This window comes from Lagopus leucura, unplaced genomic scaffold, assembly GCF_019238085.1.
Source record: "Lagopus leucura isolate 7727_CA_CO unplaced genomic scaffold, USGS_WTPT01 Super-Scaffold_100030, whole genome shotgun sequence".
NCBI classification, from domain to species: Eukaryota; Metazoa; Chordata; class Aves; order Galliformes; family Phasianidae; genus Lagopus; species Lagopus leucura.
Genome location: NW_024962281.1, coordinates 7,732,213 through 7,756,501, shown reverse-complemented (window position 1 = coordinate 7,756,501; position 24,289 = coordinate 7,732,213). Strand labels below are relative to the sequence as shown.

General features: G+C 56.5%; 1 protein-coding gene across 3 annotated transcripts; it reads right to left on the bottom strand.

Annotated features, from left to right (window-relative positions):
- Positions 1-12,375: 12,375 nt before the first annotated feature.
- HRH2 (histamine receptor H2) lies at positions 12,376-21,589 on the bottom strand. 3 transcript variants are annotated; one of them, XR_006180939.1, is made up of 4 exons: positions 21,512-21,589; positions 16,772-18,276; positions 14,659-14,802; positions 12,376-13,125 (listed from the first exon to the last, which is right to left on the bottom strand). XR_006180939.1 is itself a non-coding variant. In XM_042881632.1 (3 exons), the coding sequence occupies exons 2-3, from the start codon at positions 17,860-17,862 to the stop codon at positions 13,083-13,085; spliced, it is 1,134 nt and encodes a 377-aa protein (XP_042737566.1). In that variant the 5' UTR covers positions 17,863-18,276; positions 21,512-21,589; the 3' UTR covers positions 12,376-13,082. The 3 variants fall into 3 exon arrangements, 2 of the variants coding, with proteins under 2 accessions (XP_042737566.1, XP_042737567.1); XM_042881632.1 differs by lacking the exon at positions 14,659-14,802; XM_042881633.1 differs by lacking the exons at positions 12,376-13,125; positions 14,659-14,802 and adding an exon at positions 15,796-15,862.
- Between the last annotated feature and the right edge of the window lie 2,700 nt (positions 21,590-24,289).

Here is a 24,289-nt window from a genome sequence, read left to right as displayed (position 1 = left end):
GTAGTGATGGAGACAAAACCACCTCCTATTCACAGCACCCCATGATAATAGCCAGTCTTGTCCAGCCTCTGAGATGCCAGAGGGCAGCTTAGGGATGGAGAGAAGAGGGGTGCATGGGATGGAGCCAAAGGAGCACCTGTGTGAGCTGCTTGGGGCTGGCAGCAGCCTCATGCCCAGGTACTGTGTGTTGAGGTGGGAAGGCACAGGACCTCTGCACTTTGGGGAAATGCCTTCACAACAGACTTGGGGTAGCAGTGCCCTCCCTGCCCGCAAGGATGCAGAGGGCTGCATCTGAACCAAACCTTCGGCCCTCAAAATCTCCTGTCCGTGAGCCAGGGCAGGCATGGGTACCACTGCTGCAGGGCTGTGGTGATGGGTGATTCTGAGCACTGGAGGGTTATTTTTCCAGGAGATGACGGCAACAGTTGGCCAGGAATGGGGCTGGTGGCAGGATAGAGCACATGCAGCACGGTGAGGTGACAGTGACTCCTGGGGAGTGCAACCTGGAACACGCAGCACAGCCCAGAGAGCCCAGAGAAGTGTGTGGCTGGAGCTTCTGCAGGGCCAGGGCAGGTGGAAGGGAAAGCTCCTGGGATGGGCGAGTGGAGCGCTCATGTGAGAGCACGGCTGTTTACTCTGGCTGAGCAACCTGATTGCTCTCTATAAATACACCCGGCGAGTAAACACCAGGGAGGGAGCAGGAGCATTTAAACTCATGGTCGATGCTGGCAGAAGAACAAATGGGAAGGTCTGGCCAGGAACATAGACTGAGGTTGGCTGTGCTGTCCTCTGCCCAGATGGGACAGCTGGGCTCCTCAGTGGGGACGGCACTGTGTCACCTGCTGCTGATCTGAGTGGGGCACACGGGTGCCCAGCAGAGGGTTCTCTACAGACAGAGGGTGGTGTCCAACCTCTCCTGGGTTTCAGCTCATGTGCTAAAATCATGATGGGAAACTCAGTGCAGGTCCCCAAAGGGCTCCTGATGCGTGGCACCAGGCCTGGCAGGCTCTGCCTGCCAGTAGGCAGTGCTGAAACCCAGGAATGAGCCAAAGTGTGAAGCGCAGCCACCCTCCAGCACTGCAAGGTGCTAAGCACTTTGTCTGGTTGGGGTCATTTCAACACTAATGTTCTCACGCAAGGCAATCGAAGAAGCAAACACTCAGCCCACAGCCAAGGGACATTTTTCTGTGCCAGTTTTATCTCAGCTGAGCTCTCACATCTTCTCCAGCTTTGTAGAGAAGCCCTGAGCCATCAGTCCTGTTCTGAACGAAGGCGCCAGCCCTGCTCTGCTGCTCTGAATCACCACGCCGGTGCCTGGGGCAGCAGCTGCCCGGTCATGCTCCTGCCATGTGGGTGACACTGCCACTGCATGTTGCCAGGCCTGGGTCACAGCAGCCACCTACCCCGTGTGCTGCTGGGGACACTGCAAGGAGAGGGGATGGAGTTCGGGGTGCTGGGACCCCCGGAGGGTTGGCGCAGCAGAATGGCACCTCGGGAACATGCAATGGGGATGGCCCAAGAGGGGTTGGTGCAGCCGAGGGGGGCAGGATGGAGAGAAAGGTGGTGAGGGGGAGGCACGGTAAGAGCCCGGCAGGGTACCAGGAGCTGCCCCCGGCAGGAGGCTGCGAGGAGCATCCTCGGGAACGAGCAGAGGAGGGAGCAGGTGGCCTCCTCTTCTTGCCCACGGCCCCGCTCTGCAGCCCCCCCTCCGCAGTACAGACCTGGGGGGTGACACCCCGGCGGTCACAGCCCTTCCCTGCTCACGCACCGCACCCGCGGCCCCTACCCAGGCGTGCGGGGCGGCGTGGGGGGGCACCCGGTGGGAGCAGCGCTCAGCCCGCAACCCGCATCCCGCCTCTCGCACTCCGCATCCCGCACTCCGCATCCCGCTTCCCGCTGCCCGCATGCCGCAGCCCCGCGGCCGCCGCCCCGTTACATAAGCCGGCGGCCCCGGGAGGCTCGGCGGGCCGGTCCCCGTGCCCGAACCGCCCGCCGGGCCCCGGCCGCCCCTCCCCGAGCTCTGCGGCACGGCGGGCCCGCCCCTGGCCCCGGCCCCGCTCCCGGCCCCGCACCCACCTGGCTCGGCTCGGCGCGGCGCGGCGCGGTGCGGTGCGGCTCCGGTCCGCCCCGTCCGCCCCCGGCGTAGGGAAGAAGGAACCGCCGCCGGAAGGGAGGCGGGAGCCCTAGCGGTACGGGGGGGCCCGGTGCTGGCTCCCCCTCCGCCGCACGGCCTCCCGGGCGGGGCCGGCTCCGCGCCCGCCTCCGGCCCGCCCCGTGCCCCCGGCAGCAGCCCCCCGCTCCTGGCGATTACCCTCTCGGTACCCGGTAGTTGCCCCCCCGGGCACCGGGAGTCGCTCCCGGCAATTGCATCCCAGTACGTAGTCACCCCCCCCAGCAGTGCCCACCTCTCCTTTCCTCTCATTACCCGGCCATGCCCCTGGTGCCCATCAATCCTCCCCAGCAGCACCGCTGCTACCCCCCCCGTGCCCCTCAGTACGCCCAGTTCCTGTCCTTAATCCCCACCAGTTTCCCCCAGTATTTACCCATCCCTCCTGATCCCCATCTCCTACAGCAATTCCCCACTCAGTATCTACCCCCAACCAGGGCCCAGCACTTTGCTCCCCCAGACTCGGTGTGTCCCCCTCCCATGACTGCTGTCCCACACCATGGGGACAAAGTCCATTGCTGGCCATGAGGTCGTGTGGGTGCCACCTGGGATACGGGTCCTCTGGGCCTGTTGGGTATTGGGTGCACCACCCCAGCAGGCAAAGCACTGTGGGATCTCCAAAATCTGAGGTTGGATGGGCAGGACAAGCAAAAGGGATGGGGACCAGGACCCTTGTCACTGCCTTTGCAATTGGTTCAGCCATTGGCACTGCTGAACTCCCTTTGGAAAACAGGTTCCCTCCTCTCTGCCCTGCAAGGGCGCAGGATGGACATGCGTTAATGCAGCGCAGCCCCGTGAGGGTCTGATCCTCACATTTCCCTTCTCTTCACCCCCTGGGCACAGCAGCATGGGATCAGCCAGCCCCACTGCCTTGCGTGCCATGCTGCTCGTCGCACTGCTGCCGCTTGTCACGGCCTTCATGCAGGGATGGTGCGGGCTGGAGCTGCTGATGAATAAATCAGTCCCCCTCGGTGCTGAGGCTGCAAAACACGGCTGCAAACAGAGGAGCAGCACTTGGGCTGTGGACCCAATGGCCGGGGAGGTACAGCTGCAAATCCCCTGTGTGGGCACCGCATCCCAAGCAGCTGAGTGGGCAGCTCTGATTGCTTTGGTGCCATGATTTATTTATTACAGCTCCATTGGCAGGCTCACATGCTCTGCCCCACATTCTGCCCGGATTCTTCTGCCTGCGGATGGAGCAATGGTGGGAAGGACTGTGGGTGCTGCGGGTCCCTCTGCTTCTCCACCATGCCGTGCTGTCATTGTCAGCCTGCTGTCACCCAGCTGTCACCGCTGTGCCAAGGAGCCCGCGCCCCTCTGTGCGAGCGGAAGGACGGCGCTGTGCCGCTGACCTTTCCTCAGCTCTGAGAGCACTTTAAGGCTCGGCCAGGCTCCTGCTGCTTCCCCCGCGCTGTGCCAAAAGCAGCATCATCCTGTGCCCTGTGCTGACGTGAGGACAGGAGGAGGTGCTGGGACTCCTCTGTGTCACCCCACAGCCATGCTCGCTGCTGGTGGCTCTGGCTTGCCTTTGTCCATCGCCTCCAGCTGCCTGCACCGGAGGAGATGGAGCTGCAGGGTGCGTTCTGCTGCTGTGCTGCTCATAAATAAACCCCGGTAATGAGTTGGGCTCTGGTGGATGGGCAGGTGGGGCAATAATCCCCCGATTAAGTGGACGAGGAAGGCAGTTAAGTGCAGAAAAACCACAAATAAACAATAATAAGAATAATTTAGGAGCAGGGAGGAGCTGGCAGCTGAGTCCCTTCGCCTTTCCTGGGCAGCATGCAGGGCCAGGAGCACTCTGGGAAGTGTAGTTCCACCTTCCCTGCTGACATCCTCTGCTGGCAGGATAGAAATCCCAGCTTTTCTCTCAATTCTTGCCTTTGTACCCAGTGTGAGTGTCCCATGGATGCCAAGGCAGCTGCCCTAGGGATTGAGAGCGGGTGGGGAGCAGGGCTCCATCTGGGTACCCCTGTGGATGGGGCTGAGCAGAGAGCCCCCAGGGAGCATCACTGCTCTCCTCCTCGGGATGAAACATGGGCTTGGAGAGGGGGGAGCTGCACAGCGTGGACTGTGCACTGCAGGGCTGTGCTGGGTGCTGGCGGGATGCAAGCTTTGTCCCTGTGCCCCAGGCAGAGGCAGAACCCCCAGTGAGCATCATTGATCGTGGCTGCATGCCATGTCTGCGTGCCTGATGCTGAGCTCACAGGGCAATCAATAGTCGTTTCTCTCCCCAGTCTTCACACTGCTAATGGGAACAGATGCCCTTATTATTTCTCATTCAGGTGCTGGGGGCTCTCACATCACACTCATGGTCCAGGTGCTGGGGCAGCTGCACTTAGCCATAAGCAAACACTCTGGAGCAGAGGTCCTGTAGCTGCAGGAAATGTGCTCCTGTGGGAAGGTGCCACCCTCAGTGGGTGTGGGGGCAGGAGGGATGCTCAGCCCTGGGAGGCATTGCTCTGCCATGGATTCTGCAGCAGAGGAAGGACTCAGGACAGACACCTCAATCCTCGTGTGACACGTAAGTAAAGAAGCTGTTGTAGTATTCTCTCCTCAAACTGGGAGCATGCAGCTGGGCCCTTATAGAGAGAGGCAAGGCAGATCCAGCGGCGTTCCCGCTGGGCAGATGAGCAGCAGCAGTCGCACGGCATCGCAGAGCGGTGCCAGGGAGAAGGTGGCTGCGTGTCCTGACGCTGCGGAACGTCAGGTCCAGCCCCGTGGTACAGGGTCCTGGTGCTGCTGCGATCCAGTTTCAGAAAGTGGGTGAGGAGATGCTGCCCTTCATGGCACGCTGCAGAAGATCGATGTGTTTTTGAAGTGAAACTCAGAGTTTTTACCCGGAAACAACGCGAGCGCCTGCTCCGAATGCTAAGCAGCTCCTTGGGAGGATGTCCCCCAGCACAAAGGGCAGTGCGGTGCTCAGTCTCCTCCCTCAACCCCGTGCTGGGAGAGCCACAAACCGCATCACGCACCAAGGCAGCCGTGCAGGGCCTCCTGCAGAGTGAATGGAAGTGATTTTCACCTCCTTTCATCTGAAAAACCACCCGGGAGAACAGAGAACAACTCCCCAGCAGAGAGGGGGGGGGTGCACGCTCCCAGCAGGTGTCCCAGCTCTCACAGCTCGGCGCGGGGACGAGGAACCTGGCACACAGCACTGCTCCGTGCAGCCGTGTGGGGATGTGCCACGAGGGCAGAAGTCACCGAGACCGATGGTGGCTCCTTGGGAACCGCAGTAATCTCATTCTGGGAGCAAATCACATTCCCAGCAGCCAAGGACATGTTAGGTCTTAATAAAAATGGTAATTCCCGGCAGATTGATTTGGGAGCAGGGAGAGTGCTGCTTGCTTCCCATCGCTGCTGCCCGGGGGTTGGAGGTGGTGCTGGGGATGACGGGCAGCAGTGTGGCACAGCGCTGGATTTTGGGGTTATCCAGCATGGCCCGGGGGTTTGTACAGCTCTGTTACAGAGCTCCCACTCCTCTCATCCTGCAGGACCCGGCTGCTGTGCCCTGCCCCGATGTGCACCCGAGCGGCCACAAGGGTCAGAGCTGTTTGTTTGCAGTTTCCTAGGAGAGAAATCACATTTAGGAAAAAAAAAAAAAAAAAGAAAATTAATCACACACCTGAAAACAAAATCTGCCTGCTCAAGTGCACATCGGGGATAAATGGTGTGCTCCAAATTAGACAATTTACAGCTTGGGTAAGTAATGAGAAAACCCATCCTGGCGTGAAAGCACAATGGGAGAGTGACCTTGACTCAGGGCTCCCTCCCTGCACCCCAGTGCCTGCTTCTCTCCCACTGCACCTTTACTGCTGCTCACTTAGAACCCCATGTTGGCTCAGCTCAGCCGTTTGGGGTGGCTCATTCCCTGGGGCTTCCAGCAGGGATTTGGGGTGAGTTTTGGCTTCTTTGGAGCAGTGAGCTCCCTCAGGAGCAGATCTCAGCCCAGAGATGGCAGAGAGGAGAAACAGACAGGAAAGGGACAGATGGAGTGGGGAGTGGAGGGAAGGGACCCCAGCACGGAGAGGCACCCCACTGTGCCCCAGCCCCCCCAGCCCATGCTGGCCCTGCAGTCCTCCACTGTGCAGTGCGTGGGAGGGCTGGCAAGGAGCAGGCAGCTCTCCAAGCTTTCCAGCAAGAAGAAAATCATTTCTTTCCCTTATTTTTCTGGGTAGGGTGTCCCAGTGTATTCTGCAATCACGGGGATTTAAAGGAGCTGAGCCCTGGTGACAGTGCTCCGGGCTGGGGCAGTGGGGACGACTGGGGTGGATGGATCTGTGCCATGGAGCTGAGCTCTGCTCTGCACATGGGCTGCAGGCCGTGGGGCTGTGCAGCACCCACAGGGACTTGGAGTCCCCTCCATCCCACACCCCTAAGCCTCAGCTGAGCCGAGATATGACTCTCCCAGTGGGGGACCAATCTCCCCCCAGCACAATTTCCACCTCTGCTGGGAGCCGCCTCGGAAACCAGCCAGCTAATGATGCGTGATGCAGCAGATGGGGGCCCTGATGCTATATGGATTAAGCATGCGGATGGATGTATGGCATCACGGTGCATCTTGGCCTCCCCCCTTTCATCCCCACCACTCCTGTGATACTTGGACCCCTGGCCTGAGTGAGGATGAAGGGCAGGCAGATGGGATGCTCTGGGTTGTGTGGGGTTGCAGCACAGCACCACAGGTTTTGAAAGCTTGTTGTGAGTCCTGAAATCTCAGACCTGAGCCATCCGGAAAGGCTGCTCTGCATTAGCCCACTGCAGGAGTCCTGCAGCCCCCCTCAGAACTGCAGAGTCCCCCCTTCTCAACACGGGAAGGAAACTCCCTCCACCTGCAGCAATGTTCCCTCTGTCCCCGCCGCTGCGGCGCAGTGCAGCGCCGTTATCTCCAATGCCTGGGAGCGGGGAACGGATTAATATTCATCACCAGGGAGCGGAGCATATGGAATATGAATAATGCTAATTGTGCCTGTATAGATTTAGCGTAAGAAGCTTCCATGCATTAAGGAGGGAGGGAATTAGCCCTTCTCCAAAGCGTTGCGGGTTCATTTGCGGCGAAGGAACACCCGCCCGCCTGCGGATCTCGGGAAGCGATGGAATGAAACTTCTGTCCCACACCGAGTGCAGGGCTGGGGGATGCGTGGGGGGGCGCACAGCCCTGCACAACACGGGTGATGGAACAAAGTCGGTCACTGCAGATGCAGAGGAGGAAAGGAGCCGCCTGCAGCTGCGCAGCCCTGCTGCTGTCCGTGGGCTGCTGCTGCCAGACCCCTACCTACCTGAACCGCAGCTCTCAGCCTATGTGCCCCCCCCCCCCGGGGCCGTGCTGTGGGGTCCCCTGGGGCTCACAGCTGTCCCTGTGCAAAGCAGAGCACAGCGTGGCTGGAGCTGGAGCAGTTGCAGCTAATGAGGCAGCGGGGGTGAAAGCGCTCTGTTTTTTCACCATCCATCCCTCCTGCCCGTCGGGGATGGCGCTCTGTGCCCTGTTTAATTGAATCAGCCCATGGCAGCCCAGCAGCTTTAATAAGGTCGAGAAGGCTGATGTGTGCAGCCTGGTTGCGGGCTGGGTGCTGTGGGGATGGGGACATGTGTGTCCCTCTTGCAGTGTCACTGTGCGCTGTCAGCCTGAGCCACAAGTAGGAGCAAGTTTGGGGAAGAGCTCAGCTTGGCACAGGGGTCCCAGGAGCCTGTGGCTGCCTATGGAACTTCTTCAGCCTCAGGATGGGAAATACCTGGGTGCTGCTTGTCCCCAGGATGTGCCCGGCATCTGCAGCATCATGGGGAAGGGGGAATCACTGCCTGCATCTCTCCTGGGCCACCAGTTGCAATCTTCCCATCCTTGACCACTGTCATTCCTCTCCGTTCCCTTCAGAATCATTGAGAATGTGGGATTCCTCTTCCTGCACTTTGATCTCTCCAATTTTCAGCTCATTCTGGCTGCCTTATAGGCACTAATCCCTCTGCAGGCATCGGAGAGAATCCACCTACACTTCATGCAGCAATCACTTAAGTCTTATTGTGTAAATAAAATCTCAAACACGAAATCCTTAATCCTTGATGGCTGAGCCTCCGATACCCATTCCTGCATGTCCTGCCTGACAGAGGGTGGAAGAGGGGAAGGCTGTGGCCGTGCTCACTCATATCCTGGATCGAGCATCCATGGATGCTTTTAACCCTGGGCTTTTCCTCTCTCCCCACTGGTCTGATCCCCTCCCCACTCAGTTGAATTTGTTCAAGCTCGGGGGGGGGGGGGGTGGGCGGGGGGGGATCAAGCCAGGTGACATTTGGAGTAGGGGAATATTTCAAATGCAAATTTCCCCTTGATAAATTGTGGAATTTGCTCCCTCTTATGAAGGAAACCTCTGGGGAGAGCTGAGCACAGCGGCCGGCCCGTGCTGAACGCAGACCTCTGCTGGAGGGGGAGGGAAATCACTGCCTTTCATTCCTGCTGCCTCTTCCTCCCTCCGGTCCCCACGCTCCCGGGCCAACACTTGGGAAATCAACATCACTGTCACCAGGAACGGGAGGCTGCTCAATTTCCCCCAACCACAGCTGGAGAGCAGTGAGGTAAGGGCTGTGGGGTCAGCAGGAAATCCTGCTGCTTTCTGGGTGCCAGGCAGGGAGGGGGGAATCATGGTGGCTGTTTCTATAAGCCCAGAATTGATGCTTCCCTCCCCGGCGATCGGGGTGCTGCTGATATATTATTGTCTCTCTCTCTCTCCCAGCTCTGAAATTAAAGCTTTCACCACTTTTCTCACTGCAGTGTGTGTGAGAGAGAGATTTACACTTTGCTTTCCCTTTCTGAAATGGAGTGTGATTTTCCAGTGGCTGCCGACATGGGGCCTGTCCTGATGCTTTGGGATGGGCTGGGGGGGGGGGGGGGGGTGGGGAGGGCGGGGGGCTGCTCCAGGAGCTGCTAACTTCCCCCTTAAATAGGCAAACGAGAGCATCTCTAGGGAAAAAAATTAAAAAATCTGATCTCTGCCAGCCCCATCCAAGATGCAACATGCAGAGCACGTCTGGTTTTGGGGATGGAAGGGTTTGGGGGGTGGGCGGGGAGGCAGAGGTGCTCAAAGCAACCTGGATACGGCAGGAGAATCTCTCAGGGGGGAAAGCTTGCAGCTGTGGGGGATTTCTGGAACTGTGCATGGGTTAAAGGCACCCCCAGCACACGAGGGCTGCAGAGGAATGCCGGCCCCTTGCCTGCCCAGCAACAGTTTCACCAATGGGGAGAATAACAACGGCGAGAAGTTCAGTGCTGTGCGAGATCTCCAGAGCTTTCCCTGAGCCCCTGCACCGCGGATATTGGGGCAGGTTGGGGGCACTCTGCAAACAAAGATGCTCTGAGGAGCATCCGGAGCCTCACAGATAAATGCCAGGAGAGGAGGAAAAAGGATTTGAATTTCAACTTTGATGCATAATGTGCTTTCCCTCAAAAAACAGCCTTCTTGGCAGGGACCAGGCAACTTCCCACTAAATCTCCTGGAGGAGCGCATTGCCAGTCGCAGAGATAAAACCTCAATGAAACATCATCGTGTTACCAAACTCACCTCTCCCTCCCTGGCCCTGTGTGCCCTTCACTCCTGCCTGGGCCCTGGGGATACCTGGATTTCTGCAGCCCCATCTGAGCTGAGTACCACGAGTGCCCTGGGGGGAAACCAGCCCCTTAATGAAGGGCCTAATCACCCAGCGGACTTAGCTCGACCTCGAAGCAGGCTGAGCGAGCGGAGAGGGCGCACAGCCCTCGGGGAGGGATGGTGGAGGGGGGCCGAGGGGACCTTTTTCCTTTTGAGCTATTTGCAGATCTATCAACGGCGAGAAAAAAACCCCGCAGCTCCGTCGGAACGCCTGTCCCCGTTGTCCCCGAGGTGTCCCCGTGTGCCCTCACTGCCATCCCCTGTGTGAGTCCCATCCTCCCGCTCAGAGGGCTCCATGATGACCGTTAAAACCAGGGCGGGGGTTCTGCTGGCCAGGGCATGTGGGCTCTATGGGGTCCCCTCTCCCGCTGAAGCTGCATGGTGAGCATGGCGGTGCAATGGGGCCATGTACAGAGCCTGCCTCTCTCCCAGGAATGAGGACAAATGACCCAAATGCAGCCTGGGGTCGGCACAGCCCAGGGACATGCAGGAGATGGGGATCATTTATTGCTCTGCAGTGCGATATGCGAGGAAAGGGAGCCCTGCGCGATGGGCATTGCTGCTGCCACGGAGGGAGGGGACTTTGTGAGCTGCTGAAGGAGAAGGATTTTTCTGGCTTGGCTTGTTTTGCTGCAGAAAGGCGGTTTCAGTGCTGAGGGTAAGGGAAATGAGACAGAAAAACGCCTCCCATTAAGCAAAAACGATGGAGAGCCCTGCGTAATGGTGCTGCTGCAGGGGCTGTGGGCGCTGGGTTTGCATCCACCCATCCTCACACCAATGCCTGCAGGGAGCAGCAGCACACACACCGTGTGCCACGTCCTGCTCCATCACCACCCCACGGCTGTGCCATCACGTCACTCTGCCTGTGCGGCGTCACCCTGCATGCATCCAGTGTTTGCTGGGTTGTTGATGGGCACACGGTGTGGGGCTGGTGGTCCTCAGCATGAGGGCAGCCAGTGCCAGGGTCTGCAGGGTCCTGGGCTTCCAGGGGACAGCTGTGCCATCCCCACTGAGGACAAGGGGTGTCAGTGGCTGGACGAATGGACACTTCTCTGTCATGCAGCAGTGGTGTCATCTTGGTGCGTGGGGACACCAAACCCTCGGGACCTGGGCTAATGGCACATTTCTGGGAGGTGCTTTGGGATGGGGGATGATATGGGACTTTGGGGACCGCCGCTGCCTGTGGGGCGGCAAGTGACCCGAATGGGGACGTGTTTCTGTCCTACTTGTGCCCTCTAGTGGCTCTGTCCCCTCTCCTGTCCCACGGCCACACGCCTGGTGGTCCCACGGTATGGAGACCTGAGACCTCAGAGCCAGAACTGTTTGGTAGGTGACCTCAAATGCATTTTATTGAAGAAAACCAAATGTTGGAATTTCTAAAACTGTTTGTTTTCTCTCTCCTTTTTTTTTTTTTTTTGTCTGCTTGGGGCTGCTTGCTACCTTTCCATCTCCTGTGTTCAATCACGAGAGCTCCAAAAAAAAGCCAACACTTTTTTTTTTTTCCTTCTTCTACTGATGTTTCTCTTTTATCTAAAAGGAATACAACAGTCCTTTGCTACACTTCTGGGAGGGGGGCACACCAGAGTGCCCTGCAGCAGCTCCTACATCCCCTCCCCACAGCCCTTTCTGTGCTTTTGGGTCCTATCCAGAGCTGTGGCTGCATCCCTACAGGGCCCAAAGGATAGAGCTGTCCCTGGGCACTTGGCTGGCAGGGGGATATTCCTATCTGAGAAAGCAGATGTTGCTTAGGAGCTTTCTAAGCGGTTTCTCCTCCCTCTCAGAATTGCTGCTTGGAGAAAGAATTTAATCCCCTTTTGTTGCACATATAGGGGAGAACAAAACCAAATGCCACCTGGAGAAGTTTCCTGCTGTTGTTCCGCAGGGCTTGGCACCAGGATCTGGATGAGCTGTCACTGCAGTGGATGGGATCAGAGGGTGACAGGTGCTGGCACAGCACAAAACCAGCCTCACAGCATCACACCAAGCAGCACCAGGGCTCTGCCAGCGTGGTGAGGGGCTGCAGGGCTGCAACCACACAGCTGTTATGCATTTTGGATTTCTCCCCCTTCCAGCCTTGTTAGTATTGAAATTAAAAACAAGTGCTTGCAAGTTGGTGGCTGTTCTCCAGGACCCTAATTAGTAAATCTCTTCATCCCCCCAGGGCTGCAATCTAATAATAATAAAAAAGAAAACACACACCAACCCCAAACAAGCCCCAAACCTTGTTTGATGGATCGGGAGTGCTACTGAAACAGTTGGGAGCGGCTCTTCCTGCTTACTATGGTAATTAAACACTTCAATTGCAATTATTTTTGCAATTAGATCAGTCTCTAATTGTTATCATAGGTGGCACAGCTTTGGGTGGGGTGCGTTTGTCAGATCCTCCTCCCCGAGTCTTAGAGGGAAGCGTGGATGCCGCGGGTGTTTCTGGCCTGGCCCGGGCTGCGGGTGCTCCGGAACAGAGGGGGGCCGGGCCGGGAGCCGCAAGCAGGGGGAGCTCCGAGCCCGTAACGCTGCTCGGCCCGGGGGGCGCCGGAGCCGCTCTGCTGCCCCCCGGCTCTGGGAGCGGTGCGCTCGGCTCCAGCCGCGTCCCTGCGGTTGCGCTGTGCGTGAGCGCGGCGGAGAGGAAGGGGTGAGGTACAGGGGAATGGGGGGCTACGGGGAGCTCTTCTCGAGGTAGAGTGTGCTGGGAGAAATCAATCGTGCTGTTCTGCCTCTGTGTTAAACGGGATTTTGTATGGCTGAGTTCTGCCCAGGCTCGCTTGCAGACATCCTGTTTTTGCAGACTTGGCGTTGAGCTGCTGCTGGGGAAAGAGCCTGGGGGCAGCCACACTGCTCGGCGGCTCCCGTGGCTCCGGGTCCTCTCTCCTTGCCGTGGGGCTGAGCGTGTGAAGCCCACAAAGAGCTGGGGACGCCCCAGTATCCCCGAGGTGGGGCTCTTCTTTGGACCATGAGGATGCTGCGGGGCTGCACGTGTTGTGATCTGGCCGTCGATAGCTCTCCCGTCACCTCACCCCCTCTGCCGGGCCCCCTGGGCGGTGGATGTTTCCCTTTGATGGAGCACCGCGGGGCGTAGTGCCGGTCCTGGGTTGGGCTGTCTGGCACCGAGGCTGTGGCTGCATCTCTTTTTTCCTGCTGTGCCTGAACCCCAGACCTGCTGGGGTGCACCCTGGCTCTCAACCCACTAACGTAGGGCTCAGTGCTGGAGGTGTCATGGGCCCTGATGGTGCAGGTTCTTCTGTGCTCCTGGTAAGAAACGTGGGCAGGCATAGGCTTTTCCAGCATCATCTGGGGAGACAGCAAGTGCCACGTGCCAGCACAGGGATCCTACAGGGAAACAGAGAGAGCGTTCAAAGGATGTGCAGGGTGCAGGTATTCACTTGCCCCACATTCCTCTCCCTGCAGCACGAGGGATTCTGCATTAAGCATCTGCTATGGCTGGGAAGGTCTGTGGTGCAATGCTGTGAGGATGTTCTCAGCAGAGTGCAGTTGTGTACTGAGAGCTGCTGAGGGGCAGAGCTCAGCAGTGTCACCCAAAGCTCATCTTCTGATGCTCCCTCAGAGGAGCTGTATGTTGCTTTGTGGCTTGCTCTGCTCGCTCTTCCCCTTTCTGTGGGCCAGCAGCAGTGCCTGTTTGTCACATCTGCAAATAACTGAGTCAAAGTGACACTTGTGGGCGTGCTGGGGTCAGCAGTGCTCTGCCTCAGAGTGCTTCCTCTCCCTCCTTTGCAGGTGGGTGCTGCGGGGCTTTGCTTGGCTCCTGCTGGGGCGCATTCAGATGGGTCCTCACATGAGGTGATGTTTCCTGTCCTCATTTCCATGTCACAGAGAGGAAATCTGTGGCCGCAGCAGGACCTCAGATCTGCAAACCTCTGCATAGATCGACCGTGCTTTGCCGTGCCGATTAGATTAGAAATCTCCTGAGGGAGATTGACATCTTGTCTCTGCCTTGCGGAAACTCAGTGTTGTTCAGAAGATGTGTGCATCACAGGGGGAAGGCACAAAGAGCACAACTGGCATTGGCTGTCCTGCTGGCTAGGAGGCTCGAGACACCCCCTGCTTGGGTTTGGGGTAATTTGTCCCCCCTGGGAGCAGCCTCTGTGCTGTGCTCTCCCCATGCTGTCACCTCTGTATGTCACACCCAGGGACTCATACCCCAGTGGGGCCCCATACATGGGGCTGTCAGCATGACCTTGGCTGGGATGTGCTCCTCCAGCCGCAGTGTGTGGGTCACCTTATTTTTCACCCCCTGGGTACAATCAATACAGGAGAGCCCAGGTTATCAGCATGCAGTGTTTAAGAGAGAGTGTGTGGAGGTCGGGATGACCTTGCCCAGTCCTTCAAGAGGAGGGCTGCACAAAGTGGCTCTCGGGAGCTCAGAGACAACCCATTGCACAGGGGCAAATGGCCATATCCTCTGCCCAGTGCTGCTGGGGATGGTGGAGATGCCCAGTGTCAGTCTCCCAACTTGGGAGTCCAGTCAGGTGGTGACTCACAGCACTGATGTAGGCTTGCAAAAAAACAGTGCGCTGGAAAGCTGCGATCTGGCACAGCTGCCTCTGCAGTGCATAGTGGCTGCTCCCAGCATGGGCAAGGGGAGCTGGCAGTGTCTTCCAGAGAATCATGAAGTGTTTTTTGTACCCTCACACTTCAAGAGCAGCTGGGGAAAGAGAAGGGACAGCTCTGGGCAGTTGCCCTGGGTTTGGAGAGCAAATGCTCCCAGAGGGAGGGTGTACCTCTGGTGCCATTGCTCCCCGTACTGCTGACTTCTGGGATGGGATGGCTAGACCCAGAAAAATGCAGTGGATGTCCCCATTCATTAAACACAGCAGCACCCTGAAACCCCAGCCCTGTACTCACCCTGCAGCCCTTGCCTCTGCTCTCAGGTTTCTCCCCAAGGGAAGTCTGGCTGTGTCCTTTCAGCCTTGCAGAGTGCTGGAAGAGGGCAGCTGGGAGAGGAGGCCAGGAGATGGGGTGGCTGAGGCTCACGGGAAAGCTCCGTCACTGGAAAGAGTGAAATTGCACATGGAGATGTAAAGAGGAGATAGGTTGGTGCCAGTGTGGGTGAGCCTGCAGGCTTTGCTCTGCACGCACCAGTTGCTGCCTGCATGAGGTTGAGCCCCTGGGAAGGAACAGGATGTGGTGGCTGGGACAGGAGCCTACATCCTGGGACAGTATTGCTTTCCATTTCTGCTTCTTTAGTGAGTTCTTTCCCTGTTTAATGTGTGGCAGGGGGTGAGGAGTTGCTGCCCTCCATTGCAGTCCTGCATGCTCCCCACTACCCACAGAATTGCTGCCTGTGTCACAATGGCTGTGGTGCATGTTTTTTCCGTAGAAGTGATGGGGCTGACTCCTGTTCCTGTGCTTGACATCTCCTGAGACCACTCATGTTTCTCTGGTATGTTTGCTGGTCTTTCCCTGTGCTTCGTAATAGGAAAAAACATAATGGGCAACATTTCAAAATGCTTTCCCCTGAACAACCCCATGGGACTGCTCTGGGCAGAGCTCTGCTAGGCTCCAGTCTTATTTGGGGGGAGATATGGGTTTGTGAGTGATATGTGCTGCCCTGTTCTGCTAATGTGGCTGGAAGAGAGGGACCAAGAGAGGGACCATGAGGACCCTCAGAGAGCTCAGGGTGCCATTGGCAGTTGGGGTTTGGGTGACTCCTGCATGGTGTTGGGGTCTCAGACGCCCAATCTGTGTGCATCCATGATGGGGAAGGGGAGAAGTGAGAGAGGCCCATGCCATCCTTGGTGCATCACTTCCAGGCAAGTGTGCAGGCAGATAAACAGGGAAAGTAAAACCAGTAACTCAACCTTCAGCCCTCATATTGACTTTTATCTGATCACAAGCAGAAACCACAGCAGTGATGCTGTCTGGTATGGGAAAGAGTTGTCTGGATTTAGAAAGGTCAAGAAACATCCCTGTCCTTGTGTCTTCTCCTCTGCTTCCAGTAGTGCGTGATATGTGCCCCACTGCAGCACTGCCTGCTATTCAGCCTCTTCCCTCCAGTGTTCTGCTTCATTTGGGCACAAATCCAGAGAGGAAACATTTATTTTTCCTGCTGGAAGGAGGTGAGAGATGCTCACCTTTTTACCGGTCTCATTCACATGCACTCAAGTGTTAGGAAGGAGCCAAACCTGCCCAACTGACTGAGCCCCAGCACCTGATCCAGCCTATTGCTGGGCCATCCCCCAGTGTTCTCTGGCCTCCCCTGGGTATGGGCTGTAATGCTGTGCAGGAACCAGCTGGTGTTTTGCATTGCACAAACAATTTAGTTAAATAAAATCCCACGTGCTGCTCTACAGGAGCAGCGCAGGTTTCCTTCCAGCCCTGTCTGTGTCTGCAGAAGCATCTTTACTGTTCCAGGCATGTGCCTGAGTGTGATACAGGCTGAGCCTTTCGCACCGCTCTGCCCTCTGCTTCACCTCCCTGCTTTCTCCTTCCTAAGGCTTCACACTGTGCTTTGGAGACAGCACCAAGGGCACGTGCAGCAGGGATTTGAAAGAACAGCTTATCGGTGGGATGGAAAGTTTCTGGGCTATCAGGGGGTTATCAGTTGCTGCTGCCTGGAGGTTAGATTAGGGTGTGGGAGCAGCAGCTCACATCGTGGCACAGCATGTGTCTGTGTTCTCCTTATGCTCAGGTGGGCCAAGGAGGTGCAGGCTGGTTCCATGAGATGGGGGTTCCTGGGCACAGTGCTTGCATCCTATCTGTCCTCCCCACTGCTGCACCCCTTCCAGGGTCCTGCCCCTGGCAGTGCTTGGGGTACTGCTGGGGGGGCTCTGTGTGTGATTCTTTGTGTTCTAAGAAAAGTTTGCCAACCTAATTTTAGCTATTTTTGCTCCAGAAATGGGAATGGAACTTGCTGTTGGCTGTGCTCGCTGTTGGGACAGACTGAGAGCGGCAGTGCTGGGTGTCTGAGCTGACGGGGTCCTGGGGACCAGCAGCGTGACTGCGGAGAGGCTCTTACCTCTGCAGGGCTCCATCTGTCAGCAAGATGCCCTTCCCATTCCTCATCTCCAGCTTCAGGCATTTCCCCTCCTGTCCATCCAGGCTCTCCCTGCAGCTCCTGCCCCAGGGCTGACCCTTCTGTAGGGAGTTCTTGGGGTCCCCTGTCCTGCAGCAGTGCAGCAAGTGCTGGTATGCCACCTGAAAATCTCTGTTGAATGTCCCGTAGAGGATGGGGTTCAGTGCTGAGTTGGCATAGCCCAGCCAGAGGACGATGGACATGGGTGTGCCTTTCACACTGCTGTCCCCCCACACCCCTCTGTATGTGAACACTGTGAAATAGGGGAACCAGCAAATGATGAAGGCTCCCATCACCACTGCCAGAGTCACAGTGGCTTTGTGCTCCTTCACCATGGGTGGCATGGGGCTGTTGCTGCTGCAGCACCACGTGTGGTTTATCCTCTTGGCTTGCTCCCTCGCTATCTTGAATATCCGGTAGTAGGTGACGCACATGATGACCAGAGGGATATAGAAGGTGAGCAAGGCATCCACCAGTCCGTACACAGAATTCACCTCCAGCTTGCACTCCCTGGTGCAGTTGGGTGTAGTGTTCTGAACCGTTGTCCCATTGGTATTCCACCCCAGGTGGATGGGGAGGAAGGAGACCATCAGTGAAACTGTCCAAATAACAACCAGGGCCACAGCCACGCGGGATGGGGTGACCAGCTGCTGGTAGCGCAGCGGGGTGGTGACGGCGAAGTAGCGGTCCAGGCTGATAATGAAGAGGTTGAGGATGGAGGCCGTGCACAGCATGACATCCAGGCTGAGGTAGATGTTGCACAACGTGCTGCCAAAGGGCCACTCGCTGGTGAGCTCATAGAAGGCGGAGAAGGGCAGCACCAGCAGGGCCAGCAGCAGGTCAGTGATGGCCAACGAGACGATGATGCAGTTGGTCAGGCTGCGGAGCCGGCGGTCCAGAGTGACGGCCAGGCACACAACGATGTTACCACAGAGAGTGAATACGATGAGCAGGGCCAGGCAGGACCCGACCAGCAGCTGCAGAGGGAAGTCCATGTTTCTTGAAGGGTTTGTGAGGTTGCCACATGGATCCATAGTGCAGTTGCATGGGTGGAACGGTTCTGCTGTCAGTGGTTCTATAGATGCTTGGAGTGAGCCTCTACCAGGCAGCCCTGGAGTTCCTTCCAAACCAAATTTGGGCCTACAATGGTCTTGGAGATCACAGTGGAGTCCCCTTCACGCATTCAGTCTGCTGAGGTGATGTGACCTAGAAATGATGTGCCCCTGCAAATTTCTTGTGTGACCCAGTCCATCTGGGGCTGGAGCTGATTCCTGTGGCACTGCTGGTGGGTGTCAGCTGTTCCCTTCTTTCCTGCAAAGCCCAGCAGGGTCAGATGCTATGGGGTCAGGTCCCACGGGGTCTCATGCCTGCCTTGTTCTGTGTGCTTGGGTCAGAGATGATGGCCAGCAGTACTCGTCAGGGACAGAGCTTCTTTATCTGAGGACAGCCTGCAAAGAGAGCACCAAGTCAGGGCCATAGGTGGCAACAGTCCCTTGGGCAGCCCCTCCAGAAATGGGGTTTCTGCACCTCTCTGGGTGCCCTGGATCACTTAGACCTGGACTGGAGAGCTCTTTGGCAGCTGGGGAAAGCAGACCCTGCTTGGTGCCTGTCACTTTGGAATGCCCATGTGGTGTAAGGGTGGTTTCAGAGGAAAGAAGTTCCCACAGGCTTGTGATTTAAAGAAAAGGGCTGGATTGAAATGAGGAAAGAGCTTTCCAGAGGGAGCAGTGCACTCCATTTATACAATCTAGTAAAAGTAATCAGCCCTGTGTGATTCATGAGGTTTCACAGCTGAACTTCTTAAACTTTGTGCCTGTAACAGCACTTTGAGCAGTCCCATGCCTTGTGCTGATCCCTGATGTTAGCAACCACATGGCTCAACCAGCTCAGAGAGACTTCCCATTGCTCAGAGGCTCCCGCTCCCCTGACCAGAGCAAGATCCAGAGAGGTGCCAGATGCTCCGAGGGGAATTGGGAGCAATGAACCTGTGGCCCACACTGGGGCACTGGGATGAGGGGTATGGGGAGCTGGCAGAGTGGCTCCTTGCCTCCTGCTGCAGTGCAGGCTCTTGCCATGGAAAGCTCTTTGTTCAGGCACAAAAGGATCGTGGCATAAGCTGAGTGCTGCCTGCCTGCTGACAGCAGCCAGGAGAACAGGTTGTTCTCAGAGAAGGGTATTTCCAAGTGAAAAGAATGTTTTTCCTATTGCTCCTAACGCGCTGGAAATGGCAGGGTAAATTATAGGGGGAGTAGCAGGCTTAGAAAAATGCAGTGGGTGGATCACAGCCTCCCGTGTGGCTGCTCTGCCACCCACCAACAGCCGCTCCTGTCCCAGCTCACGTGAGCTCAGCTGAGGCTGTGCTCCTGGCCCAGCACTGCTGCAGGGCAGGGGTTCTGCTGCCTTCCTGGTGCCGCATTCACAGCAAGGAACCTGGTCATGGTGCCCATGCCCAGTGGTGCTGGGTGGGACCCTCCTGGCAGGGTCTGCTCCTTCTGCTGTATTCAAAGCCCTCTGTGCAGGCTGTGCTGTGGGGCAGCTGATCCTACAGGCTGGGTCAGGAGGAGTTCTGCTGCTTCTTGCTTCTCCCATTAGCTGAGAGTGAGGAGTAGGACCTCTGTATTTCTTAGGCAGGGAGTAGGAACATTTCCAAGTGTGATATGGAGCTGCCATCCATGGGGATGGAGCACCCATCTGTGCTGAGAAGGGATGGGGCAGGACTCGTGGGGTTGGATGTAGGATGCTGCACCTTGGGCTGGTTCCAGGCACGGTGCTTGCAAAGGCAAAACCTAAACTCTGGTAGGAGACTGTCCCATATTCTGTACATGGAAACATTCCCCACTGGCACGCTGCTCTGCAGGAGGAGTGGCACTGCATGGCAATGCATCCTGGCCTGGACCTTTGCCTTTGGTCCCTAAGCATGTGAACTTGTGACAGGTTTCTTTTGAATTTTAGAACCTTTGGTTCATCTCCCATAGCACTGAAGTCCCTTGTCTGGTTCAACAATTCTCCTAAGATTCTCACCAGCACATTTTCTTAGGGAATTTCCATGTTCTGAATCAAGATCACTAATGAAAGCTATTAAACAAAAATGTGTCTTCAGTCTGATCTTTAAGGAATTCTATTAATAGCCATGAGTGCATTAGCTTCTCCTACTGCAGCACACTACAATCTTCCCCATCAGCTCGTCCCTTAACCTTACAGTTCCTGCAGTAATTCCTGCATGAATGGATGTTTTCTGTTCTGTGGAAGCCTGTGGACATTTGATCGGTTTTGTTCCCATCTAAAATGCTGATTATCTTCTCTAGGGTTGGGGCTGTGGTTTGTCTATGGGAAATTCTCATTCACTCTCCCTTCTTCCTCATCCCTCGCCTATTAGCATAATTTCTTCTGGCACTGCACGTTTGGGCACTTTGAACACTTTTGCATGGAGGGGATGGGGTGTTGCACCTGGTTCTGCAGTGCCAGTAACGTTTGCTGCTCTCCATTAATGTATTCCCTCTTCTGGCTTAATAGGTTTGTGGCAAATTTATTAAAAGCAGACGGACAGGAGAGAACACTTGCGTGTGCCTGGACATGGCAGTGGGTTCAGGGAGCATTTCCAGGTCCCCAGATCTGAGAAATCTCCCTCTCCTGCATTAGAATGGAGCAAGGTGCTGGGACACGTCACTTATGGGCAAAGCTGATTTCCTGACCTCATAGAGCTCACAGCAAGGTGTCACGGCTTTTTCCAAAACTGTGCTCAAGTGTTTAATCAAGAGATTAAACGCATGGGTTCACCAAGAGGTGCCTGTGACAACGCAGTGCAGCAGGGAGGGGATTTCTGCTGCCCCTGAAGAGGATGTTTGAGGTTTGGTGGTGGGGAGCAGGCAGGGCTTGGAGGGCACGGGGACCCCAGCAAAGGGCTGTTCCCATCTGGTGCTGTCAGCGTGCCTCGCTGATGATGTACAGCAGCAGTTGCTTCCTGTGGGGTAAGCAGAGGGGCTGGGAGGCAGGAGCTGATCCCATCAGGGCTGCCAGCCCTGGGAGAGCAGGGGCTCCGTGTATAGAAGTGTTCAAGGGAACCCTGAATGCAGACAGCCCAAAGAGTGATGCAGAAATAGGCAGAGAGCCTCCAGCATTTCAAAAGTTTGCTCTTCAGTGACTGCATGAGAGGTGAAACTGAAAATAGAAGCTGGCGGACATGATTTTTAGCTGCAGAAGTCAGAGCAGAGAAACTTGGATTCAGCTTTCTACTCAAAGCCCACAGCTGGGTTGGGGCACAGCATCTCTCTGGTCCTGGGGGCAACATCCCCCTCTTGTGCCCGGGTATCAGTCCAGGGGAGCAGAGCAGCTGGGCCAGGGTTGGTATGCTCGGAGGAAGGGCTCAGGCAGCTCGGGGAAAAAAGTTTACTAAGGAGCAAACCTCGTGGGGATGCTGCTGGGGAGAGGCGAGCGCGAGTGCCGAGGCAGGGCAGTGCTGCTGCCCCGTGCCACCTCTCTGACCCTGCTGCTCCCCCTCTGTCCGCTCCCACCAGCAGAAGCCCCCAGGCTGCCCTGCATTCCGGGCAGGGCGTGACAAAGATAGCACAGAACATAGAACGCAGAGCGGGGCGCGCTCCCACCCACCGACCCCTCTGAGCTCTCGCTTAGAAATGCCTTCAGCAGTGGAACAACCAAGAGGAATAAAAAAGGCAAAAGCTTTACCTGGGAGCGGCGTTCTGTAGCCCTGCAGCAGGTGGGAGCGCCGATCACCGCGCGCCGGAGCAACTCGTGTGCGAGCGGCGGCCGCCTGCTCCCTCCCTCCTCCTTGCCCACCAATATCCAGGCAGCTCGCTGACTGCTCCGTGAGTCACAGCGCCGGTGGGTGGGATCAGAGCCCTGAACTCAGACTCCGAGGTTACTATCCAGTCCAAGTCGAAATGCAGGGCTGCCCTGAGCCGCGTGTGAGCTCTGCCGGAAGCATCCTCTGCACGTGCGGTGTCGCAGGGAGCCAAGCCAAGTGACGAACAGCGCGGGTGGCTCTCTGTGCTTCTGGTGTCTTTCATTTGTGGGTTTCCACGAATGCTAACTGCTGGGCCAGCTGTGTCTGGAGCTGCTCCCCCTTTCTGCTCTCCCTCTCGTGCTGGGCTGAGAGCTCCGTGCTGCTGGAGAAAGTAATGCTGACCATTTCCATGCCTCCCCAGCTAGCAACCAAGGGACTGAGGTGTCACGCTGCTCACCATGTGCACCCTGGGTTCCCCATGCTGGATGGAGCTGGGTTGCAATCCTCACCTCCATCCCAGCCAAGCAGAGACCCCAGCAGCCCTGGTGCACAAAGCAGAATGGCCTAGGTGTGTTCGTCTCCACAGACCCAAACCCAGCTTTGTGTTTCACAACCTGGGGGTCTGCTGGAGCTTCAGAATGTTATTGCTGGGCAGCAGCAAGGTGGTGTGCAGGGCGGGAATGCTCTGCAAAACAAGGCTCAAATCTGCTCAGGAATGTTCACCAGCTGAAATCACTGGGGTGTTGACTCCTTCTTCCCCTCGACTCTGCTCAAGTAGGGATCTTTTGGTCTAGAATCTGTCTCAGGATGGGACGTGCCCTGTAGGAATATGGAACTCTGATTATGGGGACAGAATCCCCCTCCAGTCGCATTGCCCTAATCTCTTCCAATGTAACATTCTTGCTGCCTGGGGGCAAGAAAACCCCACAGGCTCAGAGCTGAGCAAGCTCCATCTTCCCTTGGAGAGCTCATAGGAATCAGAGCTCTGTGAGGATCCAGCAGCCCCATGGGCAGGGACATGGCAGCTGGTGGCTGAGCCACTGCTGTATCACAGCTGACACCAGGGCTTGCCAGAGAAACTCATGGACTGGGATATTCCCCACATGGGCCTCCCCTGTGTCTCTAATGAGCAGTTTATTAAAGGCCAAGGCAATGCTGGGAACTGTGTGTTGGGAAATTGCAAGTGAAGTCAGGGAAACTTTGGGACTCCAGGAATAGAAGCGTGAGATTTGGCAAACGCGGGGGCTGTGGGAAGCTCTGATGCGAAGCTGTGCCTGAGGACTAATAGGGCAGCATGGGGCCAGGGGTCCTGCTGGGCTCCAGCCATGGCTGGGTAGGCCAGCACTGTGCAAATGGGACTTGTGCAGATGGGCTGCTTCCTCTATGGATGGGAGAGACTGATGGCTCACTTTGATCATCAGGACGCACAGCACAGCTAAAAGATGAGGATCTCCCAGATGTGTTCAAGTGGTTATATACATTTGGAGTGCCACTAATGCTTGCTGTTCCAGGAATACCTTTGTCCCCAGGCACCTCTGCAATACCGAGACCAGGGAAGAAAATGTTGCTCGAGCCTTTTCCGCCCTCCCGGATGCCGCAGTGCCGATCCCAGTCAGACCCAGCAGGATCCCATCTGCTGTGCTGCAGTGTCAGACTGAAGGCACAGCCTGTGATGTATTCCTGTATGTTCTCATAGTGCAGGGAGAGGATGTTAGAGGTTTATTTCCAGTTTGCTGATCCTAAGCTGTCCAGGCTCTGATGAGGACTGGAGGGTGCTGGATTGCTGATATTAAGCATCCTGTAGATGGCTAAGGGCTACATGTTTCATGTTGATTGAGGCAAGCCCTCAACCCACCCTAGTGCAGCTGTCCATAGATGACACTTGGGGCAGGCACCTATTGGGATGGCAAAGCCAGCTGTGACCCTGGTGGAGGCTGCAGAGCTCCATGGATGAGGAAGAGGCCTGGGGAATGTGACCTCAGAGGAAAGCCTGTAGGGTTCTGCAGGAGCAGGCACTGTATCCTATGTTTCTTTATAGTTTTGCAAGCGTGAAGTAGGGCAGGAACCTCCCTATCCCTGAGAGGAGAAGCAGCCAAGGGCTTAGTCTGCAGAAATGAAGATTAATTTAAATTTACTCATGGTGAAAGTCACATGCTGCAAGGAATTTCTGAAGGAAATTAAGGGGTCAGACTCAGTCTCAAAGGCAGTCTGGAGCTCAGCACCTGGCATTGCCTGCACACAGCCCCTGTGCAGCCACCGGTGTGAGAACAGCTTGGGGTGAGGGTCCCACTGCCTGGATGGGGTCACTAAAGGGGGGCTGAGGGGCAGCTCTGGGGACACTGCCATGACAGCACCAGGTAGATGGGTTGGGGCCATTGCACTGCACAGGAAGGGCACAACGAAGGCTCGCAGGAAGCACATATCCAAATATATATATTTTTCTCTTACACAGCCTGGAATGAGGCCAAAAACCTAGGGCTGGAATCTCTCTCCAGACAATTAATTATTGTGGAGAGACAATTTGTTAAGCAAGAGAGGCTTTTAATTTGCAAGAGCTCATCTATTCTTATTGTATCTTTTAAGCTGAAGGAAGCGGAGTTGATCAAAATAGGCTGGGAATAGAAGATTTTAATTTAGAGGCTATGTTCAATGTGCTGACAAAAATAAGAAACGGCGTTCTCAGAAGAGCATGCTCCCCCCAAAACCCGGCTGGAGCCTGC